At 42.2% G+C, this 23,044-nt stretch overlaps 1 protein-coding gene across 1 annotated transcript in view; it reads right to left on the bottom strand.

Annotated features, from left to right (window-relative positions):
• The window catches only part of LOC145412368 (uncharacterized), a 417,977-nt gene that overhangs the window by 246,244 nt on the left and 148,689 nt on the right, over window positions 1-23,044 (bottom strand). Inside the window, exons 7-8 of the mRNA XM_080282257.1 lie at window positions 20,922-21,235; window positions 13,454-13,586 (exon numbers count right to left, since the gene is read on the bottom strand). Of these exons, the coding sequence (XP_080138383.1) occupies window positions 13,454-13,586; window positions 20,922-21,235 (447 nt within the window). The remainder of the gene's footprint in view (window positions 1-13,453; window positions 13,587-20,921; window positions 21,236-23,044) is intronic.

Genomic DNA, 23,044 nt, shown 5'->3' with positions numbered 1-23,044 from the left:
CGTTTTGAGGACATGGCAGACTTATATCAACTGGATGAGGCAGCTAAGCGGCTTCAGTTTCTTAGCCTATTTGATGGCCCTGCCCTCGATATTCTCCACAGAATTCGTGGAGACAATCTCACATATGAGATGATGAAAGCTGCACTCATTAAGGCGTATGGTCTCACAGTAGACGACGCCAAAGTTCAGTTCATGCGAGCTCGTCTCCAAGACAAGGAGACAGCTGTTCAGTTCCTTGATCGTCTCACAGCTTACTTAAATGAGTGGATGGAGAAAGATGAAACTCCTTCCACGCGTGAGGGGATAATTGACCTTATGCTGCGTACACAGCTAGAGAGGTCGTGGCCTGCTGAGCTCATAGCACAGCTTAAGATCTGCCAGGTGAAAGATGCCAGCCAAATGGCAGAGAAGGCTGACGCATTCTTTACTGCATACGGGTATCAAGCTCGTAAGCAAAACACCTGGAGCAGAAAAGATACTGCCAAGTCTGGGAAGCCGTCTCAGACTGAATCCCAGCACCAAGGCCATTCTCAGAATAATGGCCAAGGTCCAAAACCGCAGTGGAAGGACCAGGGGCAAAACACTCAGAAACCTGAGTGGAAGAGGTACAACAAGTACCCTAACCAGCAGCAGTATCAGCCACGCAACCGACCGTCGGGACAAACTTTTTCACCACCAGCTCAAAAGAGGCAGGAAGCGAATGCAGCCTTCATTCCTCAGCAGCAGCCTAGTGGTCACGTCCCTACCAGTGTGGGTACTTCCCCACAGTTCACTAGTCCCACAGTGACAGTGAACCCCCCTCCACAGATGGCCAATGTTCCATCTCCCCAATATAACCTTCAAGGCACAAAGTTTGCCACATCAATTCAGCAGCCTCATGAGTGGCTAGCTGCTTCCTCCACAGGCCCTCCCACAGGTGACAGTACCTTCCTTGTTCAGCCAGGGTTTGTGGGAGGCATTCCTGTGAAGGTCCTGAGAGACAATGGTTCCTCAGGTTGCTCTGTTAAGCAGAGTCTAGTTCGGCCTGAGCAGTATACAGGTCGACAGATCCATGCAAGCCTTATTGATGGATCAGTGAGATTGTTCCCTGAGGCATGTATCCAGGTGGCATCTCCATTTTATACTGGTACGACACTTGCAGTTGTCATGCCAGAGCCTCTATTTGACTTAATAGTAGGCAATATTAATGGAGTCAAGGATAGTTGCTCCGATGGCGCTACTCAGACTTCGGCTGCTGCGGTGACACGAGCCATGACTGAGGCTCCAGACTGTGTCACCCCAGTGATCATTGAATCGCCGCAAGATCTGATGTGCAGTCAACTTGTTGTACAAGAACAACATTCTGACCCGACACTTGCTGCCGTGCGGAATAAACAAAAGGGTCGAGTGATTAAGTATTCACGGGGAGGTCGAGCCAAGTTCCTTCGCAAACAAGGACGGCTCTACCGTGAGTCACAAACACCCGAGGGCGAGGTTCGACTGCAGTTTGTCGTTCCCGCCAAGTACCGCCCAGCAGTGTTACAATGGGGTCATTGTTCAGCCTCAGGAGGTCACTTGGGCAAAAGGAAGACCCAGGGCCGTATCCGAGCTGACTTTTTCTGGCCAGGGATGGGACGAGACATAGACAGTTTTGTCCGTTCCTGCAGTGTGTGCCAAAGTATCACCACTGATCAGGGACATGTCCTTCCTGTGCCGTTCATAACCACACCTGTAATCTCTGAGTCAGTTGAGACACAGGGTAGTGGTGAAGTGGGTGCAGACCTGATGTCATAAGCCCATTGGCCCCACACAGGACACAGTATGTCCAGGGCCTGTACATGCATATTATGTACCTTAAGTTAAGGGGGAAGTTGAGAGGCGACTTGAGGCTATGGAAGACCCAAGTTTGCATAAGGATTCTCAGCTTCCCGGTACTAATAGAAGTACTGTAGGTTAAGGGGAAAGTTCGAGAGAGAACTCCGCAGTGGCGACTTGAGGCTATGGAAGACCCAAGTTTGCACAAGGATTCTCAGCTTCCCGATACTAATATAAGTATTATAGGTTAAGGGGGAAGTTCGAGAGAGAACTCCGCAGAGGCGACTTGAGGCTATGGAAGACCCAAGTTTGCACGAGGATTCTCAGCTTCCCAATACTAATATAAGTATTATAGGTTAAGGGGGAAGTTCGAGAGAGAACTCCGCAGAGGCGACTTGAGGCTATGGAAGACCCAAGTTTGCACGAGGATTCTCAGCTTTCCGGTACTAATATAAGTATTGTAGGTTAAGGGGGAAGTGAGAACTCCGCAGAGGCGACTTGAGGCTATGGAAGACCCAAGTTTGCACAAGGATTCTCAGCTTTCCGGTACTAATATAAGTATTGTATTGTAGGTTAAGGGGGAAGTGAGAACTCTGCAGAGGCGACTTGAGGCTATGGAAGACCCAAGTTTGCACAAGGATTCTCAGCTTCCCAATATTAATATAAGTACTATAGGTTGAGGCACAGGTTGAGGACCCGTGTGCGGTTCGAGGCTATGGAAGACCCGAGTTTGCACAGGGATTCTCAACTTGCCGACCATAATCGTGTGCTAAAATTAATGGCGACCTCGAGTGTACTTTTCATAGCATGTACTGACTGCTAGCCAGAGAGAGAGTAATTGTAACATAATAAGAATTTTGTCTCATTGACACTTTTGATGCTCCACCTCAATTGGTTTTGCAGGTTCAGCAATGGGTGTAGCAGTTTTGCTGTGCGGGCCAGCCGATCGTCTGCCGCACGCTGCCACCTCTTCTCCTCTGCCTTCGTCATCGCTATATATTATTTACTGTGTCATTTTACACGTAGGTACAGTTACACTGCAACTGTCACACCTACACTGTGTATTACATACATCACACTACACAACAATTAGTTGTCAGTGTAAATGTAGCGAATTTTCGCTCAGTTTGACCTGAGTACAGGATTTTCACCGTCGTCACGGAGTTTTTCCCTCAAGCTTGCTTCTATTAACGTAAATACGAGGTTTTTTCGCTCACTGACGACTGCGACTTTCTCCTGTAGCAGGATAGCACACACCACAGTGTGAATCTTGTGTGACTGAGTTAGGATTTATATGTATGTATATTGAAATCTTTCTTCTGAAGGAAGAAAGATTTAATTTTCATGGGGCGTAATGTCACGAATCAATTCGCGACATTTCCTTTTTGTGAGAAGCCACGAACTATTAGTGGAAAACTCACTGTGTATCGCTCAGTTAACCGTTTCTCTCTCCATTCCGGGGTATACTTTTCAAATAATTCGTCACCGTTTTCAAAAAGTGACCGATTTAATGCACGTCACTAAGTGCGCTACTGAGCGATACAATTATTTCTTTATCGTTTGCCTCTGCTTCATTCAACCGTTAGCCACGCCTTCTTCCGGTGGCCTGTGCGTACTGCTTATGCATTATTTGAATTCAGTTTTGTGTTTGCTGTGACGGAGACAGGACCTGTGCAGCAGTGCGAGAGGTCAGCTAGTACCCAAACTCCACTTACAGTTTCTCCAAGCTCCCACCTTTAGTTCTCCAGCTTTGGGTGATACACCGCATTCATTGACTAGTATTTCCTTTGTGTATTTTGTAGTCTTAAGAGTTTAGTTAAGGTGTTTTTCCTAGGCGTAAGTATTTAGCTTCTGTGTGAGTGAGCGAGTGCGTCTCATTTAATTTGATTTGAAATGTAATGTTAAATTTGTTTTTGTAATTAATAAATTTAACAGTTCTATTTCTTGAGCTTAATGTAGAGTAAAAATCTTGTTTCATTTCTCCATAATTAAGCTTATTTTCCATATAGCTCCTAGCTTGCATAAACGTTTGCTTTCATAACTGGTGCTTAGACCAGTCTTGTTGTATTAACTTAAAATCCGTTGTGCCAGGAGTTAATGCATCAGCAAGAACCTGATGTTATTATTATTAGTATTAGTTATTTATTGTCAGGGGTGATGTAACTTTCTCCAGAGGCTAACAGTACAGTAATTCAGCAATTGTGAGTAATTAGTCTCTGCTGTGTACTGTTGAGAAAGTTTATAAATTCTCGTTCTTAGAGAATCGTGCACAAGCCAGCGTAAAGTAATCGTTGCTTGATGTAGCAAGACAATCATTGTCTCTGCGCTTCAATATTATTGAATATAAATATCAATTTAAATAATATTTAACCATTTATATCAAAATTACAGGTCTATTTTAAAAACCCCGTGACAGACATACACGTACTCTGACACACACAAACGTAACCAATATATTTCATCATTCACATGCATCAATATTCTTACAGACACCCCTTCCACTTTCGTACATCTCCAAGAAGAAGAAAGGCTACTATGGTTATCACTCACCCCAAGAAGAGGATCCGATCCTATATTGGACCTGATATAACTGATACACGTACAGATACCCCTTAGTTAAATAAAACAATCCCCGAATAACAGCATGAAATAAAAATATATTCTGGCTGTGGGTATGTTACACTGTGGAGTCGAAAAAAATAATAATAAAATAAATATAAAAATGTGGATTGAGAGAGCGGGAGTGCGGGCGTAAAGTGAGGAAGTCAGAGGGGCGGCGATCACGCGGAACAAAATACATTGCATCAGGATTATATCGGTCTTTGTTGAGAGGCGACGCGGGAGTTTGGAGAATTGGGAGCACGAGATCAAAGGACGCCTGTGAAAGGGTGAGATCGCGCGTCACAAGGACAGGCCGATATCAAACGAAATCAAAACTGAAAGGGTTTGGGTGGAGTAGGGGATTGTTTCAAGCCCTTTCACTACTAGAAGTTCGCCTACGCTAAGTAAAATTATTTGGCACTATAGTGAAAGAAATATACAGGGTTAACAGTGCATGTTTACATTTCTATCATTATCACAGGTCACTTATAAGATGTCAAGCAGACATGCGGTGGAACTAAGAGTGCAGTGGAATGATTGGTATTGGAGGGTCATACAGACCAAGAAACACAACACAATATTAGCACCCTGCTGTCCTCGTTACTCCACGCTCTAGGAGGTTGCAGCACAGAATAGCGTATTCATTGTAAGAGCTCTTGGTGCATGTACGTGATTGTTATATAATTAATTTTAACGCTTACGGTGATGCTGGAGAAGGACGCCCCTCATGTGGAGACACCGATAAAACCAAATGGTTTAAATGACTGGTTATATAAACGTCCATCAAATATTTCCCCAACAAAAGAAGGATGGTAGGCTCCAGAAGGGCATTTTAAGCATGTAGTCCATTGGTTCACATTCAGACGAAGCAACTGCAGCAACCACTATTACTAACTTTTAGGGTATGCTCAAGAATGGCTTTGTGATACAAAAAGGTCTAAAACCAATGTACTCGTAAGCCTTCTTTCAAACTGACATTAAATCCTCGACGTTCAGGGCAGATGACGTGGATTACGTATAATTTCTTAAGCATAGTCTGAAAGAGTCCTCTGTTAGTAATAGAAATCCACCCTGATGTTAAAGTTACACTGTGATTAATAAAGAACAGTATCTAAGTAACGAGGAAAATTATATCCATTTTAACGTTCACATCTCATCTGATAAACTAAATCGCCTGGTATTAGCATGAACAAATGGCCTCAGTGCTTAAAAAAAAAAAATGCTTGGTATTACATCAGCACGCGCTTTGCTCAGTGTGTGTGAGAGGGTCGTCAGTGTGTCAGTCTGTTTGTTACCAGGTTTAGTAAAAGGTAGGTCAGATATGGGGTTGGCTGATTGTTTTTCGTAGAACAATAGATCAAAGATCATGGTCACATAGCAAGGCCAGATTAAACCATTTTATTCCGATTTAGGCCAAGAGTGGTGCAGTGGTTAAAGATAAGGCAAGGATGAAATTGTTTTATTTTGAGAACAATCGCTAAAGGTCAAGAGTGTAGAAAAAAGGTCAGAGGTTCGACAGAAAAAGAAATAGTTTTGTTGATCTGGGGTCAAACTTTGTGAACTGGATGGAGGTGAGACCAGGATTAAAATGTTCGAGTTTGAGAACAATACGTCAAAAGCTAAGGTCTCAGGGCAAAGTTAACTCATATTGGAGATCCAGTTTAAACCATAGTTGATGGAAGGCTGAGGAACAGGCAATGATGAAATAATGCTGTTTTTAGAACAATCAGTCGAAAATCAAAACAACAGGGCATGTCAAAGGTTGGGTTCTTAGACCAATTGTCAGACAGCCGGTGTTGCACTCCCTTTATCCTCATACTAGTTAACCCGAGAACATAAACCTTATTATTAAGTACGTAAAGGCTGACTCGGATAATTAAGCTCTGATAAATCCTGAATATAAAGACAGTTACAAGTATCTGGGTAATAGCATTATGGAAACTAACGAATTTGCTGTGTATCTTGTACAATAACCATTCTCTGTATGCAAAAATGAATATATTCTTGGTTAATATTAGTCCACAAAAAAGATGAAAGTATTTATATTGGAAAAGTTAACTGAAATATTGTTCACTGTTGTCCCAATTTTGCACTTACCTTCATGAATATGTTTTTAAAAGGAGAGTAATAATATACGAAAAGAGACAAAAATAATAGCATCATTGGACCGAAGACTTATGCAGGTAATGCTGCGAGAGTGGAGGTACTTAAAAAACATAAATATATAGTTGTTAAAACACCCACACCCACCCAAACACCCACACCCACCCACACACACACACACACACACACACACACACACACACACACACGCTTTCATAATCAGAAATTCATGGTCATACATCGATTATCCAAAAACCAGTGCAGACAGACACAGTATATGCTGGCAAACATCAAGTCTATAGTAGTATTACACATAGGCTGAATTTGAACCTTACGCAGTGACCTTCATTCTTTACTTTTTTACAAACTTGAATTGCTTCATTCTTGGTATGACCTGATCCTGCCCACCTAAAACAGATGAAAGCTGTTATGACACGGCCACGTACCTTTGATACTTGGTTTCTTGTTGAAAATAAAAAGATGAACACTAAACTCTTGGCTGATACTCAACTCTTCCACTGAAGTTGGTTCACATATCAAAACCACTTATAGTTACATTCCTCACAGACAGACACAAACAGGTCGAACTTTGTGCATATCCTGTAACTTTGACCTTTCACTGAAATTTCTTGTCCTTCTCTTAACCCCCTTCTACCAAATTTAGTCTAAATCGGACGAAAGCTACTCAAGTTGACTTTACCATGTGACTTTGCCCTTTGCCCTATTCTCCTGGGGCGTAACTATGGTCCGTCAATTTTATGAAGAGCGTTTGGGCGTTATCCCTCTTAGGGAGTCCCCGTCCCACAGTGTTGCCATACTTTGTACTGGGCAACTTAATCGGATTAGAGAAGAGGCGCAAATGACAACTCTCCCTCCCAGCTCACAACTCTCTCTCCTCTCTCTCTGTCTGTCTCTCTCTCTCTCTTTCTCTCTCTGTCTCTGTCTGTCTGTCTGTCTGTCTGTCTGTCTGTTTGTCTGTCTCTCTCTCTCTCTCTCTCTCTCTCTCTCTCACTCTGCATATAGAAATTGCATTTTTCGTAGATTTCTTTCTGCAAAAAGTCTATACGGTTTTCTGAATTATTATAATTTGAGGAAAAGTCTTCTGACTGACTGTCTCTCTCTCTCTAACATTATTTTTTTATTATGACTGTTTCTCCTTAAAGTCTATCTATCTATCTATTGCCAGACGCCTCAATCCCGTTTGGGGTGGCCACAAACAAATCGCCTCCAAGTCGCCCTGTCCCCCGCCATTTCACTCCCCTGCTCCCAACTCACACCCCCCTCTCTCATATACCTCTCCACCCCATCTCTCCATCTCATCCTCGGCCTCCCCCTCCCTCTTTCCCCCTCCACCTCACTCACATACACTCTCTTCGTCAGTCTTTCACCCTCCATCCTCTCCACATGGCCAAACCACCTCAGTGTGTTCCTCATAACGCTTCCTATCACATCTCCTTAAAGTATGATGTTTATTTGTGGTTTATAATTTCGATTTATTTTCCACACTACCTCTGAGGTTGAGGAAAAGCCTCCTGACTGTCTTGTTGTGCTCCTATTCAATTTCCACCACATTCCCTCCCTCCTTCCCTCCGTCTTGCCTTTCTCCCTTATCTCCGGCCTCTCCAACCTCCCTCTCTCGTTATCTGCCTATCCCCCTTACCTCCATTCCCTTTCCCTCCTCTCTCTCTCTCTCTCTCTCTCTCTCTCTCTCTCTCTCTCTGTTACTGTCTGTCTGTCAACATTATGTTTTTCTTATGAATGTGATACTTTCCATAAAGTATGATGTTTTATTTGTTCTTTATCATTTCGACTTTTTTTCCACACCACTTTTGAGGTAAAAGTCAAGTCGCGTTTTTTTCTTTTTTTTTTTTTATAGAGGTTTTCCCCAGGAGGCCTAATCAACAGATTTTGAGGGAACAATTATAGGTCCTCTGTTTGCCTTCTCTTCTAAAAAATACTTATTTACGCTGTAAATAAATTTTTTTTCTCTACTGTGGAGCACACGAGAGCGAGTAGCAGGAGTAAGAGCATCCATCTCAGGTGGCGGCCAGAGTGGAAATGACCTGGATTAACACGATCACTCTACCATTACAACCGTAACCAACGATGCCAAGTGTTGTGGTATTTATAAAAAGTCATTGTTATTATTAGAAAAAAGAGACATTTATGACATTATATAGCCTTATTAGAGAATTAAATATATATAAACTGTAAATAAACTTCATTTAGAAGTAGTAAATAGCTGACATGAGACAGAGAGGTGTACACGTTTGGCAGAGAGGGGGCCTAGGAAAATCCCAAGAGGGACAACGCCTAAACGCGCTTCATAAAATAGACAGACCATAGGGTTTTGAGGATGAGGTAGCCAAGAAGAACTCTTCTAGGGAATTTGCGTATTCCCTCAGAAATTTGGGATAGTCAGGCATATTGCTGGGGTGACCAGTATTGCTTTGGCCACCCCTCTGATTAAGCTACTATTCTTCTAAAAACAACACTTCTTCCCTTTCGCTGACCCTCAGATCATTCACCAAGTCTGATTAAAATCGTATCGTGTCTGTTTGAGAAATCTAGTGCAGTGTAATTCTGTCCCTTAATTAAATTCTTACTTTCTTTCAGCTTGTTCCCTAAATGACTTAGTCAATCAGACTGAGATGCTTGTCAGCATCTAAATATAAAATGGCACAAGTAAGACATTACTCTTTTGGGCCTTGCAACACCATCTACAAACTCAGCAGTCATATCAGGTTCACTCACAAAAAGATCATCAAGGTATCATTATTTTCAGTATATAAGATTTTTGTTTTTGTAAGTAACTCGCAGTGAGTAAATGGAGAGATCTTAGGACCTGGCACACCCATGCTCACTTAGGGTAAAACGTCGAGTAAAAGGTACCGAGATACCTAGCTTACTGCCAGTCCCTCTTCCCTGTGTGACATGGAGAGAGAAAAGCATCACTCGGGTCGAATTAAACCAGGTTGACCGCTTTAAACCTAAAATGTATCCATGCCTGCTGACTGCACATGGGACACTTGGGTTTAAGGGTTGAGGAGGATAGTTTCTGCGTTCTCCCTCCCTATCGTTGGTCATAAACAGCAATGAAAGCGTTAAAAGAAGTATCTCTTTAAACTCCTGTATTGCAAATGTATCCCTCAGAAAGAAACCATGCACAAAAATAAGTAAATAGAATCCGTCCTTGATTTAATGGCTGAGAAATGAGGGACTGTTATGTGAAAGGTCGGGTGTTGTATATGGAACGACCCTCAGCCGTAGCAAATGGTATACGCTCGAAGAAACTGAAGGAACTGCCAGACTGAAATATAAATTCTGTATTGCATCGAAAAATTTTACTTTTACTTTCGTTACCTCAGGCAATTTGTCTACGTACACCAGACGACTTTGTCCAGACTGGTGGGGAACTTCGCATAATGAAGGAGTTAAAATTAAACTTCATTCAGTCCATCAGCATGATGCTGTCTATCATACCGCTTGCTGCTTCGGTCAGACAATTTTATTCACCTTGGGAGAGACCGCTGCTAGTGACAGCTTTTTTTTTTTTTTTTTTTTTCTTGTTACTTGATCCAGATTCATGAGAGCGGGAGTAGGCTGTTAATAATGATAATTATGATTTGACATAATGTCAGGGGCTGTAACCATTTGGGGTTGACATTTTTGTTCACTGATGATCAAAGAAAAGAAAAGCAAATTATACAAAAAATAAATCCATACACCAGATTACAAGTGTCCTACTTCCATTAAAAAAAAAAAAAAATAACAGTTGAAACTGAACTGCTGTGGGTTGAAGTTTGGGGTGAAACTATTCAATGGATGCAAGTTCCAAAGCCAGGCAGTTCGAAGAATAAAACAATTCTGATAGGCAGAAGTTCTCAAACATGGCAGTTTGACAGTCATGAGCGCTACCAGATGCCCGTGTTGCAGGGGAGACGGCGTGGAGAGGTGACCTAATGGATGCAACTTCGTCTAAACATTTATCATAAAAGAATTTGAAAAGTAATGCAAGGGAGGCAATATAACTTCTTTCATGTAGGGGAGTTAGTTCATTTGTATAATTGCAAGGTTATAAATTATCCTTATATATATATATATATATATATATATATATATATATATATATATATATATATATATATATATATATATATTTCTGATTTTTGTCCAGTTTTATTACTACCTCTCCACATCCACTCCACAAGGGTGAGCAATACTCGAGCTAAGAGGGCACATGACCCTTTTAAATTTTACCTAACTGCTCGTCAGTGAAGAAGTTGTGGATTCTACTGCATACAATATCCCAAGTTTTTTAGAAGTGATTTTAGTAAGTGATCTAACATAAGAGGTCCATCTGAGGGTATTAAGTGGAAGACCGAAAGTTTCAGTAGTTTTAGAGGTAGGAATAATGACTGCATTAAAGGTAATATAGGAATCAAGCAATATCTGTCTATTACTGAACTGTAGGCCTATATATATATATATATATATATATATATATATATATATATATATATATATATATATATATATATATATATATATATATATATATATATATATATATATATATATATATATATATATATATGGTTTTCCTGGCATTTAAGACAATATTATTTTGTCCATATTCAGTGATCTTAGATAGGTTTTGATTCATGGAGACTGTTGTAATGAACTGGGAGTTAGAGATATCAGACTTTGTGAATCGGTGTTTAAGTGTGAAGGAACTGTGAAGCGTTGAGTCATCTGCATATGAGTGAATGGGATTGTGGGTGATAAACAAGAGATCATTAATATGAATTAGGAACAGGGTTGGAGCCACGACTGATCTTTGTGGCATGGCGGAATTAATCGAGTAGAAATTGGAATATGTTGTACATCTTCTGCTTTAACTTATATATTTCTGTCGCTGAGATATGAGGAAATCAGTGAAACAAACGATGACAGACCGCGGACAGGGAGTTTGGACAGCAGGGAATGGTGCCACACTCTGTCAAAAGCTTTAGAAATATAAAGGGATACTGCATGAGTTTCTCAATGTTCATAAATTGACTGACGGACAGTATGAGTCATGAGATTAAGTATATCAACAGTGGATTTTTCGTTCCGAAAACCATATTGTCTGTCGCTAATTAAGTTGCTAGATTCACTCTGTTTAAAAATGTACGTACCAATAACAGTCTTAAATACTTTACCACGAGAAGATGTAATAGCTGTTGGCCTGTAATCGGAGGGATCACAGGAAGTTCCTTTCTCAGGAACTGAGTGGATATTGCCTTCTTTCCAAAAATCAGGGAATATAAAAAGTACGTATGCATAGTCTGATTATTTTACCATGAAGAGGAGCAAGTTCTTGGGAACACTTTCAAAAGGACTGGCGTAATTCCATCTGGGCCTAGAACTGGCGTAATTCCATCTGGGCCTAGAGCTTTATTGGTTGGGTTATAGTCTAGGATGGATTTTGCTGTACGTATCTTGTCTGTATCTTTAATGAAGCAGTTTTGAAAGAGTCAGCATCTAGTACAGGAGCGTTCTGCCTGACTTCCTCTGAGGTAGAATTTCTGGCAAACGTATAGACAAGGATGTTCGTTTTTTCGCACGGGCCATCTATAGTATTTCCATCGAAAATTTTAGTGGGGGAATAGGTAAGACTTGTTGAAGTTATTAATGAAAAAACTTAGAGATGATCAGAATATTCTGTTGTCAGTAGGATTATTAAATATGTTGGATATGAGGAAATTTTGAAATAGCGATATTTACCATTGCTTTTGCGTGGTTTCTAGCAATTTTAAGTTGACTGAGGGATTTGGTTACGGTATTTTATAAGTAAAGATAAATGCTACGGACTTTTGTGTCGTTGCTGTGGCACAATTGACGTCAAACCAATTTGCTAGTCAGAACTTTTAGAAAATTACTGATTGGGTATGGATAATTCCATACCAGCTTGTTTTAAGTCATTAATGTGGGATTGGGTAGAACTGATGTCAGTGGAGAAACAAGACTGCCATGGAATATCAACAAAATCATTTCTACATCCATCCCGGTCTCTCCTATCAAAATGCCATCAGGTTACCCTGACTAGTTCAGAACGGGAAGGTTTAGGGCAACTGACTAATGAGGCTTTGATGAGATTTTGATCGGAGGATCCAAGTGGTGACAGTCCTTCTATCCTGTATTGATCTGGGTTATTCGTCAGGAATGTGTCCAAGATACAGGTATAGGCAATGTGGTCAGCATTATCTGGTATTCTGGTTGGCTGTTTTACCAACTGCGTGAGGATGAAATGATTCTACAAACAGCTCGCATTCTAGAGGAGTATCGTCAGCCCTGGAGGAATGCAATAACCATTCTATAATATGGATATTAAAATCACCCAAAACGGTAATTTCATCGATAAATGTGAGGTTAAGGTTGGTCAACTGTGTGAATGTGTAGTCGAGTATGCTGGGTTCTGAAGGAGCACCGGGGGAGCAATAAACTGTGCAAATATATTTGGTTATATTTGGGTTATGTAGTTTGTATAATGAGTAATCAAAAGAATCTGAAGTGTAGTTCTAGGTAGTGCCAGGTGCAGATTTGATATAACAACAGGTGTCACCTTTGTTACGGGAATTTGTGAGGAGATGGTAACAAGGAAAACTATATGGGGATAACTCAATAGAGGGGGAGATTTGGGTTTCTGTGAGGACGAGAACTAAAGAAGATACATACTGGAGGAAGTAACCCATTTGTGGAAGTTGCTTGCGGTAATTTCTGTATAAAAGGAGGAGGAACACCAGATCAGAGGCAATATCAACATACATAGGTCTGGTCAACCTACATAATATAGTGTGCATTACTGTAACTCACCATTAGATGGGTTTCCTCTGGCTACTTCTGTACCAGAGGACGACAGACACCACAAGAGAGGTAATATCATGCAACAGAGCAAACTACAGTAACCCACCTGTAGAAGGGCTCTTTGTGTCCATTCCTGTACCAGAGGACGACGAACACCATATCAGAGGAGTGCAGGCTGCCCACCTCACAGGGCAGTACCGCCTCCCGCCCTGACACCGCTTCCACTCGCCGCCACACACCTCAGGCACAACACCGAAAAAAGAGAAAAACTTAGCATTTTCAGCCTTCCATGACACATTCACTGCATAATAAAATCGCCTGACTTTAGCTAGAATAGAATAATCGACTTATTCCGATCCTGAGAATTTATGGTGAAAGTGTCAAGACTCTCAGGCTCTTAAGACTTACTCCCAAGTAAAAAAGAAAGTTATCTACGGTTACATGTAATAAAATACTAGAATAATTCCACCCATAAAGGGATTAACACCTTCACTGCCAGACCTCTTACAGTCTATCTCTGTCTATATACCTAGACTGCTTCCCCCAAGGAAAGGGAGGTAGCCGAGACAGGACGACACACTCCCCATTTACTCATCCACTGAAACAAGTTCATTCGCATCTTAGCCCCAGTGGGCAGAAGGGACTGATCCTCACCACATCACACCCTACGAGGGTCAAATGCGCAATGCAATCAGTGACATCCGTAGCAGGGCCCAACAGCAGAGCTGGTTTACCCCTGCCACATCATAATAGACCCATCCCCTTACCCGCACCTGACCTGATCAGCTGATCACACAAATGCGGGAGAATATCCTTGCACGGCTGTGTCATCATTTCATTCACAATTCCTATCCATTCATTTCTATCACGCACAGCCACTCTTCCTTGCTCAGCAGACATCCCTCTCGCATCCAATGCTCTCTTCACACTATCCATCCATCCTATTCGTGGTCTTCCTCTCAGCCTTACACCTCTCATATCAAACCTAGTTATCTTTTCCACAAATTGCTCATTATCCATTCTCTCCATATGCCCAAACCATTGCAACACCCTCTGCTCAACTCAATCAGCCATCTCCTGAACAAGTCCAGTTCTACTTCGCACTTCATCATTTCTCACTCAATCCATACTCGTCACTCCACACATACTCTTCAGACACCTCATCTCCATTACATTCAAACTTTCCTCTTTGCTACACCCATATTCCATGTTTCAGCCCCATATAATGCAGTCGGTACTACAACACCCTCATACTGCCTTCTCTTTACATCCATTCTAAGCGAACGACATCTAAACACTTTTTTCATTCCTCCCATCACCTTTCCTACTTCATTCATTCTAACCTTCACTTCTGCATCTATTTTTCCATCCACATCAACATGTGACCCTAAATACTTAAAACACACTACCTCCTCAAGCAACTCACCATTCAAAACTATATTCATTCTACTACCCCTACCAATCTTGTACTCTTCATCACTTTACTCTTATTCTCATTTACTTTCAATTCCTCCTTTCAAAACCCTTCCAAGCTCCTCTACCAACTGTCTCAATCTCTCCTCTGAATCAGCCACCAGTGCAGTATCATCCGCAAACAGCAGTTGCTTCAGATTCCACTCTCCACCATCAACATTCACCAGACTCAGACCTCCACCTAAAACTCTTGCATTCACCTCCCTTACAACACCATCCATATAAATATTAAACATCCAAGGCAACATCACACATCGCTGCTGCAGCCCCACTCTCACGGGAAACGAATCATTCACAGTATTTCCCGCTGTTATACATGCTCTACTATTTACATAAAAACTTTTCACTCCTTTTAGTAACCTACCATCAAGTCCATACAATCTTAAAACAGTACACAATGCCTCCCTATCAATTCTATCATACGCTTTCTCTAAATCCATGAATGCCCAAAACACATCCTTATCTTTCGCTAAAAACTTTTCACACACTTGTCTCACAGCAAACATCTGATCCACGCATTCCCTCCCTCTCATAAAGCCACACTGCTCATCACCAATCACTTCCTCTGTACCCTCTCTAACTCTATGAATTAACACTCTACCATACACCTTACCTAGAGCATTCAACAGACTTATACCCGGAAAGCTAGTACATTCATACTTATCACCCTTACCTTTATACAGTGGAACCACACAAGCACTTGCCCAGTCAATTGGCACCATACCTTGCACAAAGCACACATTCAACAGTCTTACTAACCAGTCAACAATAGTCACTCCACCACCTTTCAGGCATTCCACAGCACACCCATCCATACCTGCAGCTTTCCCTGTTTTCATCTTCTTTACTGCTCCCTGCACTTCCTCCTTCGTGATCAAAGAATCATTCAACTCTCCCAACACATTTATTCCTTACACCCTTCCATCCGCCACAATCTCAGCCTCCTTTTCCTCCTCTACCTTTAACAATCTTTCAAGATACTCCACCCAACTCTTCCTTACGGCATCCATCTCAGTTAACATCCTTCCATCCTCTGCTTTTACTCGCTCTTCCTTCCCAGACTCTCCCTTTCGCATCCTTTTCAACTCCTTCCAAAACATTTTCTTATTCTGTTGAAAATCCTCAGTCAACCGCCTACCCCACCTCTCAACTGCTGCCACTTTAGCATCACGCACAGCCCTTCTCGTCCTCTTCCTCTTTTCCTTATACCTCTCATACGACACTTCATCCTTTCTCTGCAGCCACACTTCATATTATGCACGTCTCTTCTCAGCCACAGCCATACTTACTTCCTCGCACCACCATTCACTACCTTTTCATACACCACCACCCACTCGTCTCACACCACACACCTCTTCTGCATGCCCCACCACAGCACTCTTAAACAACTGCCATTCCTCTTCCACACTGCCATTTTCCTGATCTTTCACTGCGTTCCACTCATCTTTCATTAAAACAATAACCTGGCAGCAGCAATGATAAAATATAATGCCATTATATTGAAGTGGGAATTACCCTCCACTCACCCTCAACCACTGCAATCACACCACATAAATATGAAAACTTAACACCTTCCCTAACATAGCTCAGCTGGATTCTTTTCTCTCTGTCTCTGTCTGTCTGTCTGTCTGTCTGTCTCTCTGTCTGTCTGTCTCTCTGTCTCTCTAATAACAGACACCAAGTAAGTACAGCCACACTAATAAGCAAGGATACACATCTGTTCGTGTTGTCTACTGTAATGTCGTGGTCAGTACCAGTCATCCACCATCCTCTTCCCCCCTCCCCCCGGAGCCCAGTCCACCCCATTACGCCAGCAATTCAGTGAGGTGTGGGAGGTGGGGCGAGTAGGGGAGGGAGGGTAACAATTACGGGGAGATGAGGGCAGTGGGCGTGGAACGGGGAGAGGGGAGTAGGGAAGATACTGAGGGGGAATGTAAAGTTAATTAGAAGTCATAATTATGTATTCAACAGTCCCTAACTCAGCGTATGGGGAAATTAATTAGAATTTGTTTGCTACTGACACATTCTATATTGTGCTCTGGTGGTAAAGTATTCAGGGTTGGGAAGGAGTGGCTTACTAATCTGATAAGTTGACACCCAAAATCAAACGTTTATTTATGTTTAGCTAAAAGACGAAACTGTTGGGGGGGGGGGAGACTGACGCTGTTAACTGTGGTATTCAAGATAATTTACCCAGCCAACATAAATATTTGCTTGAAATACTTCGCGTACTGGGCTCTGTGGGTGGTGCTGTTGTGGTTGTGCTTGAGCTGGGCCCTATTATCGTAATGGAGGCTCTGTATCACCTCATCCTTAGGGATTTATTTTTAGGTATTTTGAGTTAATATACTTTTGTATGTCATTTGTCAGAATATGGCGGGATTAGAAGGGAATAAATAATACAGAAAAGGACAGTAAGTTGTAATAAATAAAATCAATCTCTTTGGAAGAGGTTTTCGGAAGCGTCCTCAAGTTACGAGAATACGTACCTGGGTGGTGGTACTGTAAGTGTGTGTCAGTTGGGGTGGGTGATCGACGTGGGGAGGGAGGAACAGGGAAGGTTGAATGATAGTAGCGTGGTGTAATGTAGTAGTGTGGCGGAGGATGGTGCTGTGGTGGGGTATTCTTTTTTTTTCTTTATTCGAGGAAGAAAGAACCAAAGGCTACGAGGCCGCAAAACAGTTCCTTCTAAGAAAAAAACAAAAATCAAAAACAATACAAAAGAGAGCCAAATTCAAGGTCTGTTCATTTCGAGATGCCTGGACACACTGCGTTTGAAAGACTGGAGATCATAGGAAGTAGGAAATACAGACAGAGGGAGACAGTTCCAGAGCTGACCTGTTGCATAAATGAAAGATTGGGAGTACCGGTTAACTCTTGCATTAGAGAGTTGGACAGAAAAAGGATGAGAGTTTATTGCTAGACGGGTGCATAGCACCCGTCGTAAAGGTGGAGGGATGCAAGCAGACAGTTCAGAGGAGTAATGACCACGGAAGTAGCGATAGAAAAGAGATAAACAAGCAACAGTGCGGTGAAGAGATAAAGGTTGAAGGGAGCCAGTATGAGGAGCAGTTAATGAGACGAAATGCCTTTGACTCCACCCTATTAAGAAGAGCTGTATGTGGGAAGCCTCCACACACAGGAGAGTTGTACTCCATACAGGGGCGAATAAATCCCGTGAATAAAATCAATAACTGTGCAGGGGCAAAAAAAAAAAAAGTATGGAGTCGGCTTAGCACATCTTATCTCTTGGAAGCAGATTTTACCAGAGATGTAATATGATCTTTCCAAGATAAATCTCGAGTGAATGAAACCCCAAGCATGTTCAAGGATGATGCTCGATTGAGCTGGATATCATTAAATTTTAATGGGTACTCCTGTGGAAGATTCTCTCGGGTTGATAGGTGTAAAAACTGAGTATTAGATGCATTAAAAACAACAAGATTATTTTTACCCCAGTCAGAGATATGAGCCAGGTCAGACATTAGGAGTGCCATAGACTCATCCCTTGATTGTTGAAGTAACTGATGGGATGGACATTGCGGGAACTGAATGGAAAGGTGAAGGGTGGAATCATCAGCATACGAGTGGATAGGGTTAGATGTACAGCTTAGAAGATCATTGATGAATAAAAGGAAGAGAGTTGGTGATAGGACAGAGCCCTGAGGAACACCACTGTTAATAAGTCTAGGAGATGAACAATGGCCGTCTACAACAGCAGCTATAGAACGACCAGAAAGGAAGCTGTTGATGAAGGTACAGATGGATGGATAGAAATCGTAAGTGGGCAGTTTGGAAATTAAAGATTTGTGCCAGACTCGATCGCAAGTCTTTGAGATATCAAGTGCAATGGCAAAGCTTTTGCCGAAGTCCCGAAAGGAAGATGACCAAGAGTCTGAAAGGTAGATGAGAAGATCGCCAGTGAAGCATCCCTGACGGAACCCATACTGACGATCAGAGAGAAGGTTGGGATAAGAAAGATGCTTTAAAATTTTTGTGTTAAGAATAGACTCAAAACCTTTTGAGACACAGGATGTTAAAGCAATTAGACGATAGTTAGAGGGTTGGGAATGGTCACCCTTCTTTCGGACAGGCTGAATGAGAGCAAACTTCCAGCAAGAAGGAAAAGTACAAGTTGAAAGACAAAGGCGAAAGAGTTACCTATAGTCGTTCCATTTTATGAAGGCAGTTTGGGTGGGGCAGCCTAAGACCTCACACCACTAGCTCTGTTGCCACATCACCGCCGCCACACACATGTAATTACGCCTGCTCACCTCTCTCCCTCTCTCTCTCTCTCTCCTATTTTAAGTTAGTAACTACTGTACTTATAAATGAATTTTAAATACTCTGTATAGATGTAATTTAAAAAAATCTATAGTATAGTATACATCTGATAAGACTTGTCAGCGTTGCTTTTGCGACGTTGTGAAGTGGAGTGACACAGGAGTTAGCCTTGTGTGTGCGGGTCATACTCGGTCAGTTTCCCGCAATGGAAGCTTGCCCAACAAAATTCAAAACAAGAGAAAAAATAAAAATAAAAACAGGAGTAGTTAATATAAATATAAATATGAAAGAGGGAGAGAGAGAGAGAGAGAGAGGGAGGGGGGGGAGAGAAGCACGTGTGTGGCGGCGATGTGGCACCAGAGCTAGCGGTGTGAGGTCTTACGAGGCTCCACCCAAACTGCCTTCATAAAACAGAATGCCAATAGGCAGGGTGTAAGCACAGAAGCACAGTTCCTGAGGACAGCAGGAGGGACTCCATCAGGCCTATATGCCTTGTTAGAACTGAGGCCAGTGGTGGCAGAAAATACACTAGCTGAAGAAATTTTAATGTCAACCATGAGGAAGTCAGAGGGGGGAAGTGATGGAGGAACATCACCGGAATCGTCTAAGATGGCATTGGAGGAGAAAGTCTGAGCGAAGAGATCTGCTTTATCAGTAGAAGAAATAGCTACAGAGCCATCAAAGTAGAAAAGAGGAGGGAAGGATGATGAGGTAAAGTTGTTAGAAAGGTTTTTGGCAAGGTGCCAGAAGGAGTGGGAAAATTTGAGTTGGAGAGTTGAGAACACTTAGTGCAGATGAAATCATTTTTAGCAGAGCGAAGAACAGATTTAGCACAATTCCGGGCAGAAAAATTAAAAGGATGTGATTCAGGGGTGGGTTGGCACTGGTACCTTTTATAGGCCTTCTCCTTGTTCCGGACAGCATTAGAACATGCAAAGATTAAACCAAGCCTTTCTTGCATAAGTCAAAGGATATGAGAAGAGAATGTATGCTTCCTTGCCTGAGAGAATAACCTCTGGCAAGGCACACTCAGATGGCTGCCGGCCATGGAAGCAATAATCATTCCAAGGAAAAACAAAGAAATACTGCCTGAGGGCCTCCGAGTCTGCAGCTCCAAAGTGCCACAGTCGCCGTTTCTTTGGAGGGTCCACAGGCTGTACCGGAGTGATAGGACAGGTTAATAAGGTTGTGATCGGAGGAACCCAATGGAGAGGAATGATTAACAGTGTATGCAGAAGGATTAGTTGTAAGGAAGAGATCAAGTATGTTGGAGCTCTCTCCAAGGCGGTCAGGGATACGGGTAGGGTGCTGTACAAGCTGCTCTAGGTCATTAAGGACAGAAAAGATGTAGGCTTGTTCACCAGGTGGATCAGTGAAAGGAGAAGACAGCCAAAGGTGGTAGTGAACATTGAAATCTCCTAGAATGGCGATTTCAGAGAAAGGAGAAATGGATAGAATGTGTTCCATCGTAGAGGTAAGATAGTCGAAGAATTTTTGATAGTCAGTAGAATTAGGGGATAAGTAAACAGCGCAGATATAATTAGTCAGAGAATGACAGGAAAGCCAAAGCCAGAGAGCAGAGAATTCAGAAGAATCAAGTTCAGGAACACGAGAGCAAGATAAGTTGTTGCGTACATATACACAACAGCCACCTTTGGCTTTGAAATGAGTATAGAGAAAGTAGGAGGATACAGAAAAAGGTTTTCTGTCAGTTGCTTCAGACAGCTGAGTCTCGGTTAGAAAGAGAAAGTGAGGTTTAGAAGAGGAGAGGTGATGTTCAACAGAGAGAAAGGTAGAGGAAACGCCGCGAATGTTGCCTAGTGTGGTAGGATGTGGTAGTGTGGTGGGGTATGTGTTGAGGTGTGGGAGCTTGCAGGAGTGTGGTAGGTGGGAGGTGATATTGTGGTTGGATCCGTCAGTGTTGTGATTTAGTACTGTTGAGAGGTGTCGTAGTGGGGTGGTGTGGAATACAGTAGTGTTGTGGGATGGTTGTGTGGTGGGTTGTGGTAGTTTGATGAGGTTATGGGATGGTTGTGTGGTGCGTTGTGGTAGTTTGATGAGGTTGTGGGATGGTTGTGTGGTGGGTTGTGGTAGTTTGACGGGGTTTGGTACCGGGGTGGAGTGTGTCTGCCTGATTGGGTATAGTACTGTGGTGGGTTATGGTTCGGGTGTGACAGTGTGGTGGGCAGTGGAGTACACAGACACACTGTAGATTAGGGTTTTAGCTATTAATATCTTCAGTCCAGTGACATAATTAGTGTTTTATTCTTTCTAGCTTTAATTTCATTCGGATTTGGGAAAGAATAATTGATGTAGTGAAGGAATTATTGGAGGGTGTTTCTAACCCACTCACTACAAAATTAATGTTCTGCAAAACTAAAATACATAATCTGGAAGTGATAAGTATATACCGTACGACCTAATACATCACCGGAGGGAAGGGTGAACAAAAGAGGGGAGAGAGGGTGCCAAATAAAATGCTGCTTAATACTAGAGGGAGAGAGAGAGAGAAACTTTATCACATTGTAACCAGAAGGCATAAGGACAGAGGCTCTAACCTTTTGAGTTTTACATGACTACGCACGTGGCGGTGAGATATTGTATGCACAGCACTCAGGAAAATAAAGAAAACCTCGTAAACAGCGGCGACAAGGTGCGTACTCTTCATACTGGTCCAAAATGCGGGAGAGAAAAGTGTGGACAGAAGTGTGTGGCGAGGGTGGAAAGGAAAACAGAATGCGTGTGTGAGAGTGTGTTGAGGAGCAGGCAACTGAAGACGAATTCATTATTCAGCAGCACCTGACGGTCTGAGGAACGTAAAGTGCATCAGGTGTCGGCATAGCGGGGTTACAGTCCGGGGGACGGGGACATACGCTCCTACATATACTGTCTCTCAGAATTTGTGCTGTAAGCCGTGTTATAGATTTTTTTTTTTTTTTGGCATGTTAGCCTTGCACTTCACAACACACACACACACACACACACACACACACACACACACACACACACACACACGTCGAGTAAACATATACCTGCTCTCACTTAAAACTGCAGATACAGTAAGCTAAGGTAGACAAGTGAACTATCAAAACGAGATGGAATAGGTAGAAACCCATGCACAATCACAACCACCAGTGAACTCCACTCCACTCAGTGCTAGAAATGCATCGGTCCTAACAAACTTATACCATTAAAAGCAACGTAAACTTTTAAGTGGATGAAAACTAAAGTAAATGAAAGAAAGAAGTTAGTAAAAAACCGTACTTTTGTACAACTTTCAACACAAGGTAAAAGATCCCTTCAGCCGGTCTGGACAATTGTCCCCGCGCCAGAAAGGCTTCACTGGAATGCGTAGGTATGAACTCGAGTTCACAGAGCAGGAATACAATTCCGCACCACTGAGCCAGCCTGACAGTTTTCGAAGGTATGAAAATATATGAAATGTACATAATAGGCTTTCGTTTAGTATAGAACCACGGTGGTTGACAATACCTTACGGGACTGAGGCGTCTGGCAATAGATAGATAGATTAGGTTATTATTTTTTGTTACTTCTAACAACGAAGTTGGACGTAGGTTATGCATTCATACGTGTTTGAACTTGTGTACAATATATATATATATATATATTCTGAATTCAATGAAATCTGGTGGACAGGTGGACAGTGAGTAAAGTAAGAGTTGTATAGATTTTGAGGTGGATCCGGATCCGAATGCAGGATTAAATAATAACTTTCAGTGGCGGTGGCGAAGGCGTGTCCTCTCTGAGAATATGTAGTGCGGCAGACTAAGACCATTGAATCAACTATGTGAGACAGTCAAAGTATTTCTCTGGTAGGAAAGGTGAATTACAACAATAAATCAAAGTCCTTATAGGCATTTGCTAAAGAATGAGCTCTCAAAAGCTTTGGAGATACTTCTGTGGCTGAAGCTTTGTACCT

Source organism: Coenobita brevimanus, chromosome 93, assembly GCF_032717465.1.
Source record: "Coenobita brevimanus isolate Jiangsu-jjx chromosome 93, ASM3271746v2, whole genome shotgun sequence".
NCBI lineage: Eukaryota > Metazoa > Arthropoda > Malacostraca > Decapoda > Coenobitidae > Coenobita > Coenobita brevimanus.
This window is presented reverse-complemented; position numbering and strand designations above follow the sequence as displayed.